The 20971-nt window shown below is 40.9% G+C and overlaps 1 protein-coding gene across 2 annotated transcripts in view; it reads right to left on the minus strand.

The window, feature by feature from the left end:
* Positions 1 to 20971, minus strand: part of TTC29 (tetratricopeptide repeat domain 29) — a 1075828-nt gene that overhangs the window by 76394 nt on the left and 978463 nt on the right. Inside the window, exons 14-15 of one of the 2 annotated variants that reach the window (XM_085643267.1) lie at positions 12806 to 12850; positions 6340 to 6384 (exon numbers count right to left, since the gene is read on the minus strand). In XM_085643267.1, the coding sequence (XP_085499393.1) occupies positions 6340 to 6384; positions 12806 to 12850 (90 nt within the window). The remainder of the gene's footprint in view (positions 1 to 6339; positions 6385 to 12805; positions 12851 to 20971) is intronic. The other variant, XM_085643268.1, reaches the window with a different exon arrangement.

Here is a 20971-nt window from a genome sequence, read left to right on the forward strand (position 1 = left end):
AGAAAGGGCGTGAATTACATCTACAGGACTATGGTTCTAAAATTGGCCAATCTAGTGACGACTCAGGAATCAGAGCTGAAATATATCATCTTTAGGCAGGGATTGGAAAGTGGCAAGGAGTTCATTCCATTGTTCCAGGAGGGGATATTTCCAAAGACCTCGTACTTCTTCTTCCCTGCGTTGTGCTGTACCATCCGCTAGGGCCTATATAGTGAGCGTTTTCCTCCATACACCAACATGTGGTGGCCACGCGGTCTTCCAATGACAGGTGATTTGTACATTTAGGGAGTAATCAAGCAAGGTAAACATTTTTAGCTATGGGCTTTCTTTTCTTGGTACGTGGAAAGGAGCCCAGTGAGCAAACTTACCAAGTGTGCAGTAAGGGGATACTTGTTACTTGAGTAAACTGAGTTGTTCTCTTTGACCAGAATTATGACAGCAGAGGGAAGGACAACAGCATATAGAGCTGGTCGACGTTTGACTGAGCAGATAGAGGATAGCATGCATCAGCACCTGGGAAATAGAGTTGATCTTATCAGATAACAAATAAGCCCTGTGAAAACTATAGAACTGAATTGAGACTGCTGTCGGGAACACCAGCACTCTGCTCGATTTCTTGTCATGGTACTCCATTCCTAGCTGTACTTCTCAGTCAATATGACGCACATCTAAGGAGATCAGTGAATGTTCATGGAAGGCCCCTGTCAGCCAACTAATGAGTTGTTAGCCACCACCCATAGTGTGGAGTTACTGGATAGCTGTGTGTGTCGTTGGTTCAGTGCGGTCAGCAGTCCATGCAGTTTGAATAATGTATGTCAATGACCTAGAGGTTAAGAAACGGCCTTTGTGTCGATTGGTTTGTGGCATAAACTTATTGATACATATCTACCCTCTTCTGCAGGTCATCAGCGTGCCATTGTCACAAGTCAGAAGTGGTGAGGGCACTTGTGTTTCTAGGAAATCCCAGCAACTGAAGCATTGGGGCATAAGACACAGGTGTTGTTAAGGGGCCTGATATATGTTGTGACCCTTTTGCAAAGTCAATAGGTATGTATAGATAACATTTGATAAGTGCAGTTTTCACACACATTACTTAAGCAATAATACACAAATATCAGAGCTCAAGTCTCTGAGAGGAGTTCAAATGTTTTGTTTGTGTGAACTCAATATGCAGTAAGAAATAACCCCTGCACAGGTATTCAATGTGAAGACATTGATGGTTAATGAATTAACTGTGGTTTCTGTGACCGGTTTGCACTTTTGACATGATGTGATGGGTAAGCTTTTACACAGTGCTCCCATTTAGACTGTTCCTAGACCATAGTGTTCTCTGAACCCCAATACTACACACACTAGGCCTGTATGAGGAGGGTGACTCTCTATAGGTTTACACACTGCAACAGGTACCCACACCACAGATTGGGGTGGTCTTGCTTTTTTGGACTGTAAGAAATGACTGGGGATGACTGGGAAGCTCCAGGACATTCTTGCATTTGTCATGGGCAAGGCAGATTTCCTTGAAATGAACCTACATTGAGTCATTCATTTTGCAGAGATTTTCTTGCCATAGGGGGGCAGGACAAACACCACTGAAAGGGCGGGGCAGGAGAATACCCAGAAGTTAGTGGCAACCCTAGGGGTTCCTACCAGAAAGGCTGGTTGGCCCCCAAAGTTGGGGGGGGGGCTAGAAAAAGTTTACATTTCCACGGTCCTCATTGGTTACCTGTTGGGGAAAAGGAGCTGTCCAAGAGTGGCCAGTGGTGGTGGGTGGCCCAGTATGGGAATAGCTCCAGAGGTAAGAGGTGCATTGGTAGCCCCTGAGGAGATATACAATTGGTAGTGAGTGCTCTAGATTACTCAGATGGGCTAGTGACTGATCTTGAGGAGATGTGAAATGAGGTGGTGGACTCCTTAGATTCCTGCAATGGGTTAGTGGTTGGCCCTGAGATGTCAGGGTAAGGCAGTAGGACAATGAAGGATGTCATCCTAGAGACTGTATAAGCCCAAACCTAAGGTGGTGGCTGTGGTGATGCTCAGCCTGGTGTCCAATCACTAATCCATGATAATTGCGTACTTGTTACTTGTTTAGGGTTGACATCCTTCACAACTAATAACCTAAGTTATTACAATTAGTTAGGGAGGATGTACTGATTGTGCTTCTTCTTCTTTCTTCCACCCTTTTGTAGATAATGAGCAGGTTACAGGTGGGCAATTTTGCACATGCATTTTGTACTCCAGCTGGTATGGAGAAAAATTCCCATAGAATGTATTCAAGGGTGGTCCTCTGCTCCGGTGCATCATCCTGAGGCTTCTCAGGTTGTCTCTGGGTTCCATAAGATTCTTTGTCACAAGCGGTAATGAACTTCTGAGATTAATCCTTCCAAACATCAGAAACCTCTCAGAAAAAAGAGGAAACAGTGCACAAGGTGTGTAGAAATTCAAGTGCAGATCCTTAATGATACTAATGAAGCGGGAACTACTTCAAAATTAATAATGACAGCGTTAGGAACCAACCAGAAATACTTTTAGTAGGAGACATCGGAACTGCTGTAACTTTTTTTGGGACTGCGTTACCTCAACACCAAAAAACACAATTTCTGATATCTAGTACAAGGGGCCACAGAATTTTGTTATTGGCAGTAAACCTCAGTGTCCAAACTGTAAAAAGGTCCCCTTTGTACTAATCCCTAGCTGAAGAAACATTGTGTCTCTGCTGTACTTTTTGGGGTACTATGAAAATGGAAAAGGAAGAAAAGGCCTTGTTTTATCATATTCCGGTGGCACAATCATTGTCTCCATGTCCTAATGGGTGTGGCAAGAGTAACAGCGGTACCAAAAAGACATAAAGGGAAAAAAACAGGCATCTGATTGGCCACAGACTATAAGCATAAGCATAAACCAATTTCCTGATCACAATTTACACATCGCCATTGTACAGCATCCACAGATTCCATCTCCCTCATTACTTTAGAGCAAACTCCACAGCAGCAGGTACAGACTACTCCATCCACAGGCCCTGCCCCTGCTGGAATATCACAAGATGTCAATGTGATATTTGTGCCATAAAAATGACAACAGCGTATTTCACTAATGCCTGTCTGTAATTTTTTTACTTTTTCAGCCAAGCAAAAAAAACCTCAATGTCCGAAATGTAACTTGCACATTGTGCAATCAGGTGCTTTGTAGGGCCTAACTGGCCAGTACTCTATGGACACAAGTGGCATGTGAAAGGACCGGCAGACAATTCACCACAAGCAGGTTGCTTGGGTGGAGCTGCATAAAAAACATCAGTGAGCAGAAGGAGTTGATTTATTACCATATTAACTATGGCAACAACGAAGAGGAAGATGATGAATATGTGCAGTATTTATTTAACAGCATACTGCAAACAATGTATGAAGGTTATGGCTTTTGGTGACACTAACAAAAGAAATGTTTGCAAAAGCTATGCAGAACCACTTAAAACACCAACATAAATACTTCGACAAAAATAAAATAAGCAATTGAAAAAAATATCATTGCAAAATAAAAAACAACCACAAAATAATTAAAAGATTCAAAGAAGTAGTTCACCATTGTAAAAACAATAAAAAATGCGTTCAAACAAAAGAAAATTCAAAGAAATGTATAAAACAATCCAAAACAGTAAAATTGACCGGAGGCTAACCCTGCATTCAAACTCCTCTGCATACAGATACATGTCATGCGTATAGGGCGGTGTTGAGGTTTTATGCCTGCCGTAGGCCTTGTGCAGTAGGGTTGCCTGCATGAAGAACCTTTTACACAGACTAAACTTAGAATCTGATAAAAAAAAGATATTCACTGAAAAAACAAAGGCTAAAGTGCTGTTCAAGTACGCGAAGAAATGAGGCAAGAACTAATGTTTAACTGGAATTATCCAGTTAAAACTGAAATTATCCTGTTACAGTTTAGTCACTGCTATTCACATATCTCAAAAAACAATTACGTCATTTTACATCATATTTGTTTTAAAAGGACCTACAGTCATATACAGTATAGAATTACTGTGTCTACACATGTGGGTTGACAAAATAGAAATATGGTAGGGCCTGGAGCTAAGTCTGGCTGTGCATGGTGAAAGTTATATGGGGCATGCTTTACCTGCCAGTAAAGTTTCAGAAGTACTCCATGTTAAATAGGGTAAAAGCTGAGTGCACCTGGAGTACGTTGCAGAGGAATGTTGCTAAATGGGTTGTTGTTTACAGCCAAAGTCTGTTGCAAAACATCTGTGAGAAAAGCCAAGCTTCTGTTCACAGCAGATGATCCAACAAAGGATATATGGACATGTGTTCATGTTAAACAGCTGCTGTTCAGTACTACAGACAGATTCCATGTAAACTAGATGTTTATATGATGTGGATGTTTATTTCCAGAACTTTCTCGAAACTTTTGAGGCATTGGACACGGACGCTCTTAGATGTGGTTTAACGCACACTGTTCTTGTAAGCATGGCTCTAAGTTTGTATGCCAGTCTGCTCATCTCAGGAGTGTGTAGCGTATTTTACCAAACTGCTGAGAGTTATCCATAGGGCCTGGCTGAAGATGTCATATCCGTGGCTAATGATGATCTGTCAACCTCTTGACTCACGAATGGTCCCAAAGCCAGTTACATTGAGGGGACCAAGACATTGTACAGTTGGGGTAGGCCAGAAAATGCTCAATAATTGGCTAGAGTGGATCGTAAGAAGAGTGCACAGGGAGATGAAGGATGTAGCTTACCCCATTGGCAATATCTCTGCCTTAAAGTACATGTTCACTTACTTGAAAAAGTACTTGAAGGTTCCAAATTCGAAATACTCATGAATAGTGAAGTACGGCACTATATTATTCGAATGTAGGATTTTAGAACATGCACATTTGCTTTGTAAAAAAGTACATTCCCGATTTTTTAATCAATAGTCCTAAGAGACAGTTGAGATCCGCCAACATCTGCCTGCTCCCAGTACCTCGCACAAGAACGGCAACCTGGGGAGACAGACGTTTATTGGTTGCCACACTCAAACTCTGGAACCTTTTGCCACTTGCCATAAAAACTGCCCCCAATCTGAGAAGCTTTCATAGGCTCTTAAAGACATGGCTGTTTAACCAGTAATCCTGCGGCTCAGTCTCTCATTCTGTCATCTGCGCCGAGACACCTCCGGGTATTTGTTTGCGCAATAAAAATTTCGAAATAAATAAATACTTGCCTAGGTGCGGATATCAAAAGGCACCAATTGTAATTAGAATATTTTGTTTCTGATTACCTTTCATGGACAGAATACTATGCCAACACTGATTGCATTTTCCTAGTAAAAGTATAGATCATAGAAATAATGCATTCCATTTTTGAGTGATGTTTGTCAAAACTTTGATCCATGTTTTCATCCTCCAAGTCCAGCTTAACAGTAAATAAAGCATAAAGAATTCAGGAGTATTACCATGGAAAAAAAGTTCAACACAGTTATTACTATAAGTGACTTAAACTATATACAACTCTCCAACTACATCCCAGAGATATTCCTGTCTTTTTCTGGAAAAGCACATTTCATTGGCAACTTTATATCCAAGAGAGTAGGGTTAGAATACATAGAATTGTGCAGCATAGATTAGATATCTAGCTGTTCTTTATCTAAACCATATTTGTTCTCGACCAAGTAGTGAAAGTCAATGTTTAGAGCAGAGCAGCACATTCGATATATGTCATAATTTACTGAATAGGACCCTTGGATACTAAAGCCACCTTCTGTCAACAAATCATACAGATTGTTCTTGGTTCATATGAATATACAGTAACTGTTACTTTACATTTACAAGCCACCATGAGCAGTAGAGCTCCCATGAAGCTATGAAGGCCACACTGTATCCGTTGACTCAACAGAGAATTTCTTCTTAAGGATATGACTTACTGAAATGCATCTTAGCCAAATGCTAAGTAGGGATTATTATGGAACGGTCATCACTGAAGTTGATCACATTTGTATATCAATAAATTGCCTGCTGCAGGCCACTGTTCCATGTGCCACTTGGGGTCTGAGCTGACACACAAGTGGATAATTCAGTATAAACTGGAAGCTATGTTCTTTCACCTATGCTTTTACCTATGCTGAATGACTCAATTATATGACAGGTAAAATATATTTATGAAAGCCAACTTTGCCAATTTAAAGAAATGGCAAAAAATTGCACTTCAATAGCGCGGAGTTACTTTTGATGCTCTGGATTTGCATACAACTCTTATTTGGAAGTAGTCCTAACATATAGAGTGGGACTGCACAGGTATTACATCCAGCTGTGGACAATCATGTGATTAATTGTTTTCTGATGGATTAAATCACTTACCAAGTTGTGATTCCTCTCCGTTAATGACGAGGTCAGCTTCTGTACCTATGGATTGTAAAAGAAGATGGTCAACTTTAAAGAGATCTGGGTGAATGTACCAGAAAAATAGAAACTGTAAAAGAGATCTGGAATACAGGTACAGATTTTCCTACTATAGTGTTATTGAGTGTTGGTGCAGAGCTGCTGTGGATGTGGGTGTATCTCTATGCGTGAAGGGCATTTGGTGTGATTTTATTAATTTTATTTTATTAAGTGCCTAAGAAGCCGTCTATGAAAGGTCCAACGATGCAGCCAAGAATGAACAAGAAGATAAAGTTCACAATTTGTTCACAAGTTGTGCATGAGTGAGACTCAATTCTGTTAATACACCAAGATACAATGAAAATACACTAAAGCATGTAAACAATATCTCATGGTTTGTGTTACCTCTTCAATAGATCGGCAGCTTTCTGCAATGTTTATAATCAAAGAGGAGTCTTGCAATTTGCTGATCCATTTCACAATATATTGAATGTAGTTTGTGTCAAAAACACATTTAAATTTGAGATTTTTTCCAACAAACAAAATATAGTTAAAAGCGCACACAGACAAGCTTTCCTCTTATTACTGATTTGGTGGGGTTCTTACAGAGGAAGACATATACATTTTGCATGCAGAAAACTTCTTAAACAAAGACAAACAATGCCAAATGTGGCCACAATAAGCTTCATTTTCTCATTCTTTGGGTTCAGACCTTACTGCATGTTGATTAAAGCATAAAAAGATAATGCCTTGAAGCAAATGCACTTGGCTTTTCTCTCCATGACTTAACATTGACACTATTTGCTATCCTACTTCAAACAAATTGATCCATTATTTTTTTTCTATCCATCCCTACTGAAATAAGTGTGCCAATTCGCAACAAAAGTTAAGGCTAAGTACGGATATTACACAGTTTGGATAAAAGAATAATATAGATAATTGTTGATACAAATGAATCTTCTTTTTGGTATTTGGTTTACAACGTTCATGATTAATGTGGCTAAATATGTTTTGCAGAAAAAATGAAAACAATATTATTCAAATGATTTAATCGCTAGGCAATATGGATAGTAGTGCTACTCAAGGAATTTTATAGAGTATTTGTTTTGTAGTAGTACTAACAAAATATTTTACTGAGTTCCTGAGAAAATATAATTGTCTTAAAGCCTTTTTGTTTCAGGATCTATAACACAGCAGTGAAATTACATACATGTAATAGATCCAAATACATACACTGTGATATTCATGCTCTGTTCACTGTGTGCACTATAAACGACAATTTCAAAGTGGAGTGGAAGGCACGATTAACAGGCTTGCTATATAAAAGCTCAAAAAGAAGGATTTGTGCATTTTTACTTAAAGAGATAGTCCATCAAAGGAACACTTTACAAAAAAAGACAAGCTTCCCAAATAGCAGTATTTAAAATAAGTGGACACTAAAAGGCTGGACGCATAAGAATACAGAGGAGGGCAAGGTGTAGCTGACACAATAAATGATGCACAGAGCTTTAATTTGCAGTATCCAACCAAAATACCAATGTAGGCTGATAGCGGAGAGTCACAATAACCGCCATATGCTTTCCTAAAAGGCAAGCTGCGAGTTTTAGGATTAACTGAAATGTGGCCATTAAATATCTAGAACAGCACATAAACTTACCATCAAAGTGTGTTTAATTATGACAGAAATTACTCTGGTCCAGCTCTCTTGTGTAGGTAGACGCAAGAACTTACTTGAGCACTCTTATGATAAAGAGAGAGTGAAGACACTGCCTTAACTGCAGATTCTTTGTTCAACTTAGGACCTAAATTACAAATTTCTTGAGCTGGGGAAGGGTACTTGCTTATCTCATCAAAAGGTAGCTCCACAGAGGTCTGAAATGCCACAGTCTTACTTGGTCTTGTACTTGTCATTCTGTAGCTTGGGATCTCTGGTGTCCCATCCAGTCTATGACTTAATGGAGGCAGAGCTTAAAATTAATCACTGTGATGCTCTGATTGTCCGGTCGTGCAGCCTGAAGAGGTAAGTGTTAAAGGGCACATGTAGAACAGGGGGGTATACAATCTGATGAGGCAATCCGGAGGCTCAATGTAGACATAATGAGCCTCAATGGATGACTCAGAGAATAAATGGAAGGAATTTACCTGTTTTTATTCAAAACTCAAAAACATTATAGCCTCCCTTAAGCTGCCTCCCCTAACACTTCTGGTCACATATTGTGCAGAAAATAATATAACCTTTGGTCTATTTTGTAGCAGAGACTGAACTTTTTAACAAAATCTCCAACCTCAAGCCCATCACGTTTCTTAGATCTCATAGGGGCCGCCCTAGAACAAGATCTAAGGCTACATTTCCTAAACAACTGGACCAACTTCATCAACCTAGGGCTCTTGTAATGGATATTTATTAATTTTCTTAATTAGGACATGTCTCTCTTCTCTTAAAAATTGCTGAACCTAACTGAAAAGATCTTAACTAACTTCTGTTCTCTCTTTGGTCTCATCCTCCTGGCTAGAAACCGTGGGAACCTTCTTTAAGCATATACTTTACACCAATATGCCAACAATATCCAACTCCTTTTTTGTATTACCCTGATGATAACCCTAATCTGCCAAGATACTTGATCACATCCAATACTGGATGACACAACACCACCTAAAATGCACCTGTGACGTAGTGGGAGTTTTGCTCATCCTACCTTACCGATCGTTTACACAATTTAAAATTTGCTTGACTTTAGGACATCTTAGAATGTACAAAGGCCATCATTAAAAGTTCCAAATCTCTTGACTTCTTTCTAGATATTCTCTAGACATTCTCAACTGACAAATACATTATCATAGCCAAGACTGCAGATAACTATCTGAAACTGATACATGGGATAAAAGCTTTTATTACGGAACAATACCTTGGGAAAGTGGTCTTAGTATTGCTTCTCTCAAGACTGCATTACGGTAATTCTATTCTGCTGGACATTTATAAAATTCACCTCGCCCCTGTCAAAGTCACTGTTCTGTTCATCTGACCTCCAGGAGTCCTTGTTTCAACCATATGAACCCTAGACTATTCTCCCTGAGCTCAATTGCCTTTAATAGAAAACCCATATAAACTAGTATATTTAGCCCCTATTTGTTTCCTGTTTTGTGAATACATTTGCCGAAGCACCGATCAATCCATTCATCGCTTTCCTTCTGATTTCTCTAATATGATTGCCCGGCTGTATTTGTGGAATATTGATGCTCTATCTGAAGAGCTCAGACACTATTGGGCCTTGTGTCCAGGCAATAGAAAACTGTCAAATAAATAAATAATAAAATAACATTAAACAGATAGGGAAGGTGTAGGAAGCTGGCTCTTTATATGGTATACCAAAAAGAGGTATACTGTGCAAAGAGTCCAGGTATTCCCTTACTGATGGAGAAGGGTTTGCTCTTGCAATCCCAAGGAGCTGTTTTAGGCAGTAGTGTGGTCGAGCAGCCTCAGAGAGGAGTGTTAGACATCTGTTGCACACACACAGCCAATAAATAATACAAACAACTCAATAAGAAGATCCACACTCATTTATAAAAATAACACTTACCTTTATATAACTTTAGGCAACAAGATTATCAATATCAGGTAAATACTTTTTTAAATGGCATAGTTTGAAGAAAACAGGGTTTTGATACTTTAAATCAGAATTGAAGCACTTTGCGGTAATGTTTGCCTATGGAGAAAAAACACGTATTGCTTTTGGGTACTCAACAGTGACTTACGGGACCAATCTTCTGGACTTAAGGTGAGAATGGGGCAAGGTTCAAAGCAGCACCAACACTTCACTTCGGACAGTCTAGGGCGGCTGGGTGAAGAGGTGTCTTACAGGGTCAAGAGCCCTATTCAAGTCTATGGAGATCGGGCTGTCAAATAAGAGGCTACAAACTTTGACTGGGGGAATCAGTCGGACTGAACCAACGGGGGGTTGAACTGTTGCGTGGCTCGGGATGAGGGGACATCTTTGGTCCTTGTCTCCAGGGTCCAGGGGCGATGGGTGCACAGGTGTCTTTAGGCGTTGGATTTTTGTCACTGGGAACACTTGCGGGAGAAAGGGCTTGCAAACAGAGGCTGCAAGCGGTGTCGGGAAGTCCAGAGTGGGCAAGTCCAAGGTGGGCCTTGTCTTTGGAGGGCTGGGAGACCACACAAGAGCCAGTGACCCACTTCACCTCATGCTAGGAAGCGCCGGTGCAGTGGTGCTTTGAGGCATCAGGTTTTTGCGGTTCCGGAGTCTCACAGTCTTCTTCGTAGTGCCTGCAGGATGCAGGGAAGCAGCTCAGCTGCTCTCATGGAGTCCCTGGTTCTTTTGTTGTAGGTCAGCAGGTCTCCCAGGCTTTGGAGGCTCAGCAGCATCAGGACGAGATGTCTTTTAGCTCACTCTATCGGGAACAGCAGATAGGCCGGCGGGACTTGCGCTGGGCCAGTTGCTCAGTGCTTTTGTGGCTCTTTAGTGTCCTTGTTCATAGTTCGGCAGGAATCTGGGGACCACACTGGCACTATTGGTCCACTTCAGCTCTGGCTAGGAGGCTTGTTCATCCCCTTTTGTAATACCAGTAGCACTGGTGCACACAAAGCGCTAGTGCTATCATCAGAGGACATTCCTTCATTTATATGGGGGCATGGCCCAAAGCAAATTAGGTAATCCCTTTGCCTCTGCTCCCGCACCGTATTACAGACGCGGTCGCAAAGGCAAAGAAGCTGTCAGGAGGAGCACTGATAGTGAGCACTCTGATGTCAGCCCTCTGGAGAGGAGAAAGGGGACCTCATGGACCCCCCCCCCGACATCCCCTTTCAGGTGGGTTAAGTCACTGACTGTTCGGGCTAACAGGCCTCATCAGCCAGGCTAGCTTGAATCCAGTGGCAAAGTGAGCAAGGGACCCACGTCTGGGCATACCCTGCCAACTTAGGGCAAACAAAGCAAATACAAGGAGATGATGGATGGAGCGCTGAACCTTTTCAGACTTTCACCCCCAGTCACAGATCTGGGTTTAGCTCACTTCGCCACCCCAGTTCAGACACAGCTATATGCTTGTGTTTGCTTTGTTCGCCCTAAGTTGGCAGAGTATGCCCAGACGTGGGTCCCTTGCTCACTTTGCCACTGGATTCAAGCTAGCCTGGCTGATGAGGGCTGTTAGACCGAAACCGGTCCTAGGATGCTTGCTTCCGGTCCAGGGAAGACATGGTTTGGCAGTTTGGTCTGGACTGTTCCCATGAGGTACAGGGTCAAGACTGATTTGCATATAGCTGTGTTGGAACTGGGGTGGCGAAGTAAGCTAAAGAATGATGATGGATTCAACCCAGATCTGTGACTGGGGGTGAGTGTCTGAAAAGTTTCAGCACTCCGTCCATCATCTCCTTGTGTTTGCTTTGTTCGCCCTAATTTGGCAGGGTACACCCAGACATGTGTCCCTTGCTCACTTTGCCACTGGATTCAAGCTAGCCTGGCTGATGAGGGCTGTTAGACCGAAACCGGTCCTAGGATGCTTGCTTCCAGTCCAGGGAAGACATGGTTTGGCAGTTTGGTCTGGACTGTTCCCATGAGGTACAGGGTCAAGACTGATTTGCATATAGCTGTGTTGGAACTGGGGTGGCGAAGTGAACTAAAGAATGATGATGGATTCAACCCAGATCTGTGACTGGGGGTGAGTGTCTGAAAAGTTTCAGCACTCCGTCCATCATCTCCTTGTGTTTGCTTTGTTCGCCCTAAGTTGGCAGGGTATACCAGACGTGTGTCCCTTGCTCACTTTGCCACTGGATTCAAGCTAGCCTGGCTGATGAGGGCTGTTAGCCCGAAACTGGTCCCAGGATGCTTATTTCCGGTCCAGGGAAGACATGGCTTGGCAGTTCGGGCTGGACTGTTCCCATGAGGTACAGGGTCAAGACTGATTTGCATATAGCTGTATCGGAACTCGGGTGGCGAAGTGAACTAAAGAATGATGATGGATTCAACCCAGATCTGTGACTGGGGGTGAGTGTCTGAAAAGTTTCAGCGCTCCGTCCATCATCTCCTTGTGCATGCATTATTATGGAACAGTCATCACAGAAGTTGATCACATTTGTATTTCATTAAATTACCTACTGCAGGCCATACTTCCATGTGCCACTCAGGGCCTAAGACAACACATAAGTAGGTAATTCAATATCAACTGGCAGCTATGTTCTTTCACCTATAATGAATGACTCAATTAACTGATTGGTAAAACATATTTATGAAAGCCAACTTTGCCATTTTAAAGAAATGGCAAAAAATTGCAGTTCAATAGCAATAACGATAGCAATAGCAATTTTGAAGCTCTGGATTTGCATACAACACTTATGTAAAAGTAGTCCTAGCATATAGACTGTGAATGCTTAGGTATTAAATCCAGCTGTGGACAATCCTGTGATTAAGGTTTTCTGATGGATCAAATCACTTACCAAGTTGTGATTCCTGCCCGTTAGTGACAAGGTCAGCGTCTGTACCTGTGGATTTTAATGAAAGATGGTAAACTTTGAAGAGATCTAGACAAATGCACAAGAAAAATAGAAACTGTAAAAGAGATATGGAATACAGGCAACAGATTTTCTTACTACAGAGTTATAAATTTGGGTGCAGAGCTGCTGTGAGTGTAGGCGCATCCTCATGCATGAAAGGCATTTAGTATGATTTTATCCACTTAGTTTTATTAAGTGCCTAAGAAGCAGACTATGAAAGGTCCAAAGATGCAGCCAAGAATGAACAAGAAGATACAGTACACAATTAATTACATTGCGCCTTTGTGTATGAGTGAGACTTAAGCATGTAAACGATATCTCATGGTTTGTGTTATCTCTTCAATAGATGAGGAGCTTGCTGCAATGTTTACATATATACAAAGAAGATGCTTGCAATTTGCTTATACATTGTACAATATATTGCGTGTAGTTTGTGTCAAAAACACAGTTAAATTTGAGATTTGTTCCCAACAAACCAAAAATAGGCAAAAGAGGACACAGATAAACTTTCTATTAATTACTGAATTGCTGGTGTTGTTACAGAGGAAGACATATATATTTTGCATGCGGGAAACTTCTTAAACAAAGGCAAACAATGCCAAATTTGTACACAGTAAGCTCCTTTTCACAGTCGTTTCAGACCTTACTGTATGTTGTTTAAGGCATAAAAAGATAATGCATTGAAGCAAATGTACTTGGCTTTTCTCTCCATGGCTTAACATTGACATTATTTGCTATCCTACCACATACAAATTGATACATTATTTTTTTTCTATCCATGCATGGATTCAGTGTGCCACTTCACCACTAAAGTTACAGCTAAGAAGTATATTACACAGTTTAGCTGAAAGGATAATATAGATAATTGTTGATAATAATGAATCTTTTTGGGGGATTTGGTTTACAACTTTTATGATTAATATGGCTATATATGTTTTGCATAAAAAATGAAAACAATATTATTCAAGTGATTTAACCACAAGGCAATATGGATAGTAGTGACACTCAAGGAATTCCATAGAGTATTTTTGCAGTAGGACTAACAAAATATTTTACTGAGCTCCTGGGAAAAAGTAATGATCCTAAAGCCTGTTGGTGTCAGGATCTATAGCACAGCAGTGAAATAACATACATTTAATTGATAAAAATATATACCCTGTGATATTCATACTCTGTTTACTGTGCGTACTATAAACAAACAATTTCAAAGTGTGATTTCACCAAATGGTTCCCTATACTTGGAGTGGAAAGCACGATAAACAAGCTTGCTATATTACAGCTCAAAAAGCAGGTTTTGTGCATTTTTACATAAACAGGTAGTCCATCGAAGAAACAATTTACAAAAAAAAGAGAAGCTTCTCAAATAGCAGTATTTAAAATAAGTGGACACTATAAGGCTGGATACATAGGAAGACAAGGTGTAGCTAACACAATAAATGATTCATAGAGCTTTAATTTGCATTATCCAACCAAAATACCAATGTAGGCTGATAGCGGAGAGTCACGATCACAGCCATATACTTTCGTAAAAGGCAAGCTGCAAGTTTTTGGATTAAATCAAATGTGGACATTAAATACCTAGAACAGCGCATAAACAAATCTTACCATAAAGGCGTGTTCTTTATTATGACAGAAATGTCTTCGGTCCAGCACTCTTGTGTAGGTAAATGCAAGATCTTACTTACGCCCTCTTATAATAAAGGGGGACTGAAGACACTGCCTTAACTGCAGATTCTTTGTTCAGCTTAGGAACTACATTACTAATTTCTTGAGCTGGGGAAGGGTACTTGCTTAACTCATCAAAAGGTAGATACACAGAAGTCTGAACTACCATAGTCTTACTTGGTCTTGTACTTGTCATTCTGTAGTTTGGGGTCTCTGGTGCCCCATCCAGTCTATGACTTCATGGATGCAGAGCTTGACATTTAGTACTGTGATGCTCAGATTTTCCTGTCTTGCAGCTTTAAGAGGTAAGTGTTAAAGTTCACATGTAGAACAAGGGGGAATGAAATCTGATGAGGACATCTGGAGGCTCAATAAGGACATACTAAGCCATAATGGATGACTCAGAGAATAAATGCAAGGAATTGACCTGTTTTTATTCAAAACTCAAAAACATTATAGCCTTCCTTAAGCTGCCTCCCCTAGCACTTCTGGTTACATATTGTGCAGAAAATCATATAACATTAGGTCTATTTTGTATGAAGTAGCAGAGACTGAACTTTTTAACATAATCTCGAAACACAAACCCAGCACGTTTCTTAGATCGCATAGGGGTCACCCTAGAGCAAGATCTAAGGCTACATTTCCTAACCAACTGGACCAATTTCATCAACCTAGGGCTATCGTAATGCATATTTATTAATTTTCCTTAATACAACATGTCTCTCTCTCTCCTTAAAAAGTGCTGAACCGAACTCAAGAGGTCTTAGTTGCTTCCACTAGTCAGGTATTCAACTCTAGGTTGCTTTGGTGGCCTGTTATGAATAGGAGTTGGCTGTGTCCCCCATTGGATTAGAGGCAATCAGGAGATATATCAGGAGTGCTACACTGCCAAATTTAAAATATAGGCCTAAGCTCATGTTTACCAACACAGGCACACTGGTGATTTATTGTAAAACACTTATCAAGACAGATACATAGAATCTGAATGATTATTAGTTGTCACTTGACAAACACACAGAGGTGCTATAAAGTTTCCAAAGCAATTCTGCACCCTCTTTGTTGTCCTATTAACATTTTAAATTGATTGGTGAGATGCCTAAAGATTTAACAATATCGTGTTTTATTTCTATGAAAATATGTATTCTCCACACGTTTGTGAAAAGATCTTGTAGTGGAGTCGTTGATATATGTTTATCTCAGTATAATGACCCTTGGAAACAAAATCTCTAGGTAGATATGCAAGGAAAACAAATACACCGAGTCAGAAAATACATTAACTTGAGGACAGGGTATAACATAATAAAATTGTAGAGGTCAATACGAAACAGGAAAGAATACAGTTAAGAGAAACGAGAAATGGGGACAGACATATAATCATAAAGAAAGTATTACATTTAAAAAATATAGCTTAAGAAAATTTTATATTTAATATAAAACATAAAGCGGGTTCTGGGGATCCACTCTTGTAAATAAGTAAAAAAGAATGATACATAAGATAGCAATAATATACTAATAAAACACAAAAGAAAATAATAAAAATATCAAACATTTATATCAGATTAAACTGAAATGAAAAATCCAAAATGAATATAACAATAATAAAATTGGAACCCAATACTAATCAGACTACGATTAATCACATACAATTATATACAAGTAATGAATGCTCCAAAATATTCATATGGAATCCCAGAAATGCTCAATAATAGGCTAGAGTGGATGGTGAGAAGAGTGCTCAGGGAGAAGTCTGATGAAGGATGTGGCTTACCCAATTGGCAATATTTGTGCCTTAAAATACATATTCACTTCAAAGCTTGCTTGAAAAAGTACTTGAAATTTCCAAATTCAAAATACTCATGAATAATGATAATCTATACTAATTGAATGTAGAATTTTAGAGCACGCACACTTGCTTTCTGAAAAAGCACATTCTCTCTTTTAGTGCGAGTGATTTCTGAAGCCATACTCAGCTAGATGAGAATATCAAAAGGCACCTTTTGTAAATAGAATTTTCAGTTTCTGATTACCATTTACGGACAGAATGCTAAGCCAGCACTGCTAAACGATTACCTAGTACAAGTATAGATCATAGAAATAATGCATTCCTTTTTTGAGTGATGTTTGTCAAAACTTTGGCCCATGTTTTAAGCCTCCAAGTCCAGCTTAACAGTAAATAAAGCATCAATAATTCAAGAGTATTACCATGGAAAAATTGTTCAACACAGTTAATACTACAAATTACTTAAACTATATACAACTCTTCAATTACATCCTAGAGACATTCCTGTCTTCTTCGGGAAAAGCACATTGCATTGGCAACTTTATATCCAAAGGAGTATGGTTAGAGTACATACAATTGCGCAACATAGATTTGCTATTTAGCTGTTCTTTAGCTAAAACATATTTGTTCTTGTCAAAGAAGGGTAAGTCTATGTTCAGAGCAGAGCAGCAAATTCGATCTGCGTCATAGTTTGCTGAATAGGACCAGTAGGACGCTGGCTCAGTGTATGTTGCACATTTATTTAAGTGAAGCACCTTGCACTAATCCAGACAACCCTAATGGTGATTTTATGGTGATTTTAGTGGTCTTAGACAACGATAGAAAACTCTCTAAGTGGTAGCTGTTGAGAGCAGCCCTCAGGCTTATCCAGAAGAAGTGTTAAGCAGCTTGTTTTGCCAGATCTAATCATGAAGTGTAGGTTAACAAAAAAGAACCACACAGTGTATATATAAAAATATGTCTATTTATTACACAACACTCACTAACACATTGATATATTTTCTACCCAGATATATCAACACAAATAGACAACAATACTTCAATTGCCAACAGGTAAGTAAGCATAATACACAGTGGTCTCCAGGGGGAGACCAAATCATATACTAAAAAAAGTGGAATGTGAACTGCAACCGAAGTCGGGACTTGGACCAGGAGACTCCGAAGAGCTGGGGACACTAGAAACCACCCAAGGTAAGTACCCAGGAACCCCACAGAGGCTGTGTGCAGAGTGGAAACACAGCTGCATACTCACTAGAAGTCAACAGGAAAGTCGCGGTTGCAGTTTTGAAGAAGAAGGACCCTTCACAGTGGACCCTGAAGAAACCCCGTGGAAGGCAGAAGGTTGAAGAGTCACCCCATCCGTGCAGATGCAGGGGAGTGACTCATTCACTCGAAGGGGGATTACTTTGGGAGTTCTTTATGCCCACTGGTCTGTTGAAGATCCTGGATGATTAACAGACACAGAAGATGAAGAAGACTAGCAGAACAGCGAGACCAGGAGCAGCAGGAGTCTTCTGTGATGCAGTCTTGGTTCCAGGTGAAGTCCAAGTGTCCAGACGGTTTAAGAGTGATGTGGTTTCAGGCTTGAGTCTTATCCCACGACGACTCTGAGGACCCACCCACAGGTAACCCCTTTCATACCCAATGAAGGGGGTTAGGACGACTCAGGGGTCACTACCAGAGGAGGGGCTGAACAGAAGGGAGGATATTCCCATGCCCTTTGTCTAGTTTTGCACCAGAGCGGCAGCCAAGGGCTCCCTGAACTGGCTCAAACCAGTGTATGAAAGGAGGGCACAAAATGTGCTATTCAAACAGTCTAGTGGCGCTGGCAAGCGCACCCACCCCAGCCCAATACACCAATTCCTGTCTGGGAGGTGACCACACCTCCCTGTGACAGGAAACCTATTGTTCTACCTTACTCTGCTTGAGCTCAGCAGCAGGAGTTCAGAATCGTGTCTAGGGTCGGTAGCAGCACTAGCTTGCAGGCAGACTGTTGAAGGCTTTTGCTGGGAGTACTGGGGGCTTCCCGTAGGAGCCCCCCAGTGCATGAAATCATACCTCCAACACCGGTAACGGTGTTGGGGTATGATTTCAACATGTTTGATACCAAACATGCTCAGGTTCGGCACAGCCACAATATAGTTAGCCATCGCATAGTGACAGATGGCCTCTATATTTATCAAAATGGCTGACCGCACTTACAAAGCTTGAAGAATCGACTCTGGGGTTTGTAGGGATGACCTGATAAGGCAGGGGCATGCACATACTTATAACCCAGCACTCTGCCTTCAGAATTGAAAGGCATGCCTTAGGGGTCACTTATAGGTTTTAAGTTTAGTGACTTCATAGTGAAAGAAACATATTTGTTGTAACTGGTGCTAGCACCAGCTTACACAGGCTGCAATGGCAAGCCTGTAGTCACAGTTGGAGTGGTCTCTCATGGGTGTTTGAGGTAAATATGTCCTTCAGTAAGAATGAGGACACACACTGGCCTTGTAGTAGGTTTCTTTATTGCAGTTCACATCCAATGAAACCTCATCCTCCAAGTACAAGCTGCAACTGACTAAACGTCAAACACTAACATTCCTAACAAAATACCATGCTATAATGGAACAAGAGACCTTAGTAACAACATAGAACATGGTAATCCCCCCCTATCCCAGTAATAAAAGAACAGCAACTAAAGAACTCCACTTCAGACCAGGCTGAATTTTCTAAATCATTGCCCAACAGATAGGTAGGTCTGAGGAAACCACAACTCTTGCAGGGCCAGGTAACCCTCCCACAGCCGAGATTTACAAGTGCCAAGGAATGGTCAGTCCTGACATTGCTTGCATTAGTCACTTGGTAAAGTTGACCAAGTATGATCTGGTCAGGGGAGACACGTTTCTCTGTCACCATAGTGACACTGGACCCTGTGTCGCCGTATGCCACAGCTTCCTGACCATTAATCAGAGACTGCTGCCTGTACTTGCTCAAGTTTGTGGGACTTACAAGTAAAGTGGCAAGCTCCATTCTCTAGTTACAGACAAGGACAGTCTGAGTGGGTGTTCTGACTAGGCAAGAACCCACTTCAGGACCCAAGGTTAACCAACTAATTCCTTGGGGGCACTACTACTACTTGTACTGGTGACGGGGATGCTAGTAGCCTTAGGGGCAGTAGTAGTAGGCTCTTTGGTGTTAGCTTCAGAGCAATTGTCATCCCTTGCTCTGTGGCCTTTCTCCTTAAACAGGTAACACCAAGGAATCTTGCTAGAGGAAGAGGAGTTTTGGGACCCACCCCCAGAGGAAGATTTCTGGGGACCTTGTTAAGACTACTTTTTGTCTTTACCTTTCTTCCCACCCTTCTCTTGGGCCTTAGAAGAATCTTGCTTCTTCTGGTTACCTTTACCACCATTGCTTTTCTGCTTCACCCTGGTGCAGACCCATTTACCTGCCTTCTTTCCCAATTCTTGGGGCGAGTTCAAATCAGAGTCCACCAGGTACTGGTGCAGCTGCTGATTTGACCAGTTATTAAGAATGTGCTCCTTCATAAATAACTTGTACAATCCCTCATAGTCATGCACATTACGTCTATGAAGCCAACCTTCCAGAGCCTTAATAGCACTGTCTACAAAATCAACAAAGTCTTGGGTGTGTGCCTTCTGTGTGGCCTTGAATTTAACCCTGTATTGCTCAGTGGTTAAACCAAACCCATTTAAGAGGGCACTCTTCAAGACTGCATAGTTGTCAGCATCTTCCTCTTTTTTACAGTGAGAAGTTTTTCGGCCTTTGCTAGCAAAGGAGGGCCACAGGATAGCCTCCCACTGCCCTTGAGGGACCTTCTGTACCTTACAATCCCTCTCCAAGGCAGTTATCCATTTATGGATATCATCCTCCTCCTGGTAAGAAGGGACTATCCTGCTCAGGTTCCTAGTATCAAAAGATTGCTCTCTGACCCTAGGTTCACTAGTGTTGCCACCATGAGACCCTAGTCTTAAATTATTCCTAGCCTTCTGTCTACTTATCAAGGGCCAACCTTATGGAAGTCCATGGAAGTATTTGAGGCATTGGAAGAGGAATGTAGGATCTGCTTTCATGATTGCTGGTGTCAGTATGTTTTTTTTGACTAGTCACTAGTCTGAATGAAATCCTGCTTATCAGGACCCCAGTCACTGTGCTTTCTCCCAAAATCAGGCTTGGTAAATACATTTGTACCTCCACAAATTGCTACTGGTGTAACCCTGTAAGTCCCTAGTATTAATTAATTAATTTATTTATTATGTTTGGCTCTCAAAGAGGGCCACATAAACATGTACAGACAAAGCAACACAGTCATCAAAAGTACAAGAATTATAAAACATAGTATTCGAACCGTAATAGGTACACTGCAAGCCATCAGTCCCACAAGGCCGGGCCGGCACAATCTTCCAGAAAATTTAATAAATAGCTAAAAATCCTTTGAAAAAGTTAAAAACATAAGCACAGAACATTTCATTTGGTGGGCAATAAAGTGCATGAAGAAAATCTTGTAAAGTGACAATGCTGAGGCGTAGACAGATTACTTTAAGCCATCGCTTGCGCAAGCTACGTAACATAGGACAAATCAAAAGTACATGCATACAGTCCTGGTTATTTAATTTACATAGATTGCACAACGGTGAAGTGCCATGCCATTTGGACAG

This window comes from Triturus cristatus, chromosome 2_2 (assembly GCF_964204655.1).
Source record: "Triturus cristatus chromosome 2_2, aTriCri1.1, whole genome shotgun sequence".
Taxonomy (NCBI): Eukaryota; Metazoa; Chordata; class Amphibia; order Caudata; family Salamandridae; genus Triturus; species Triturus cristatus.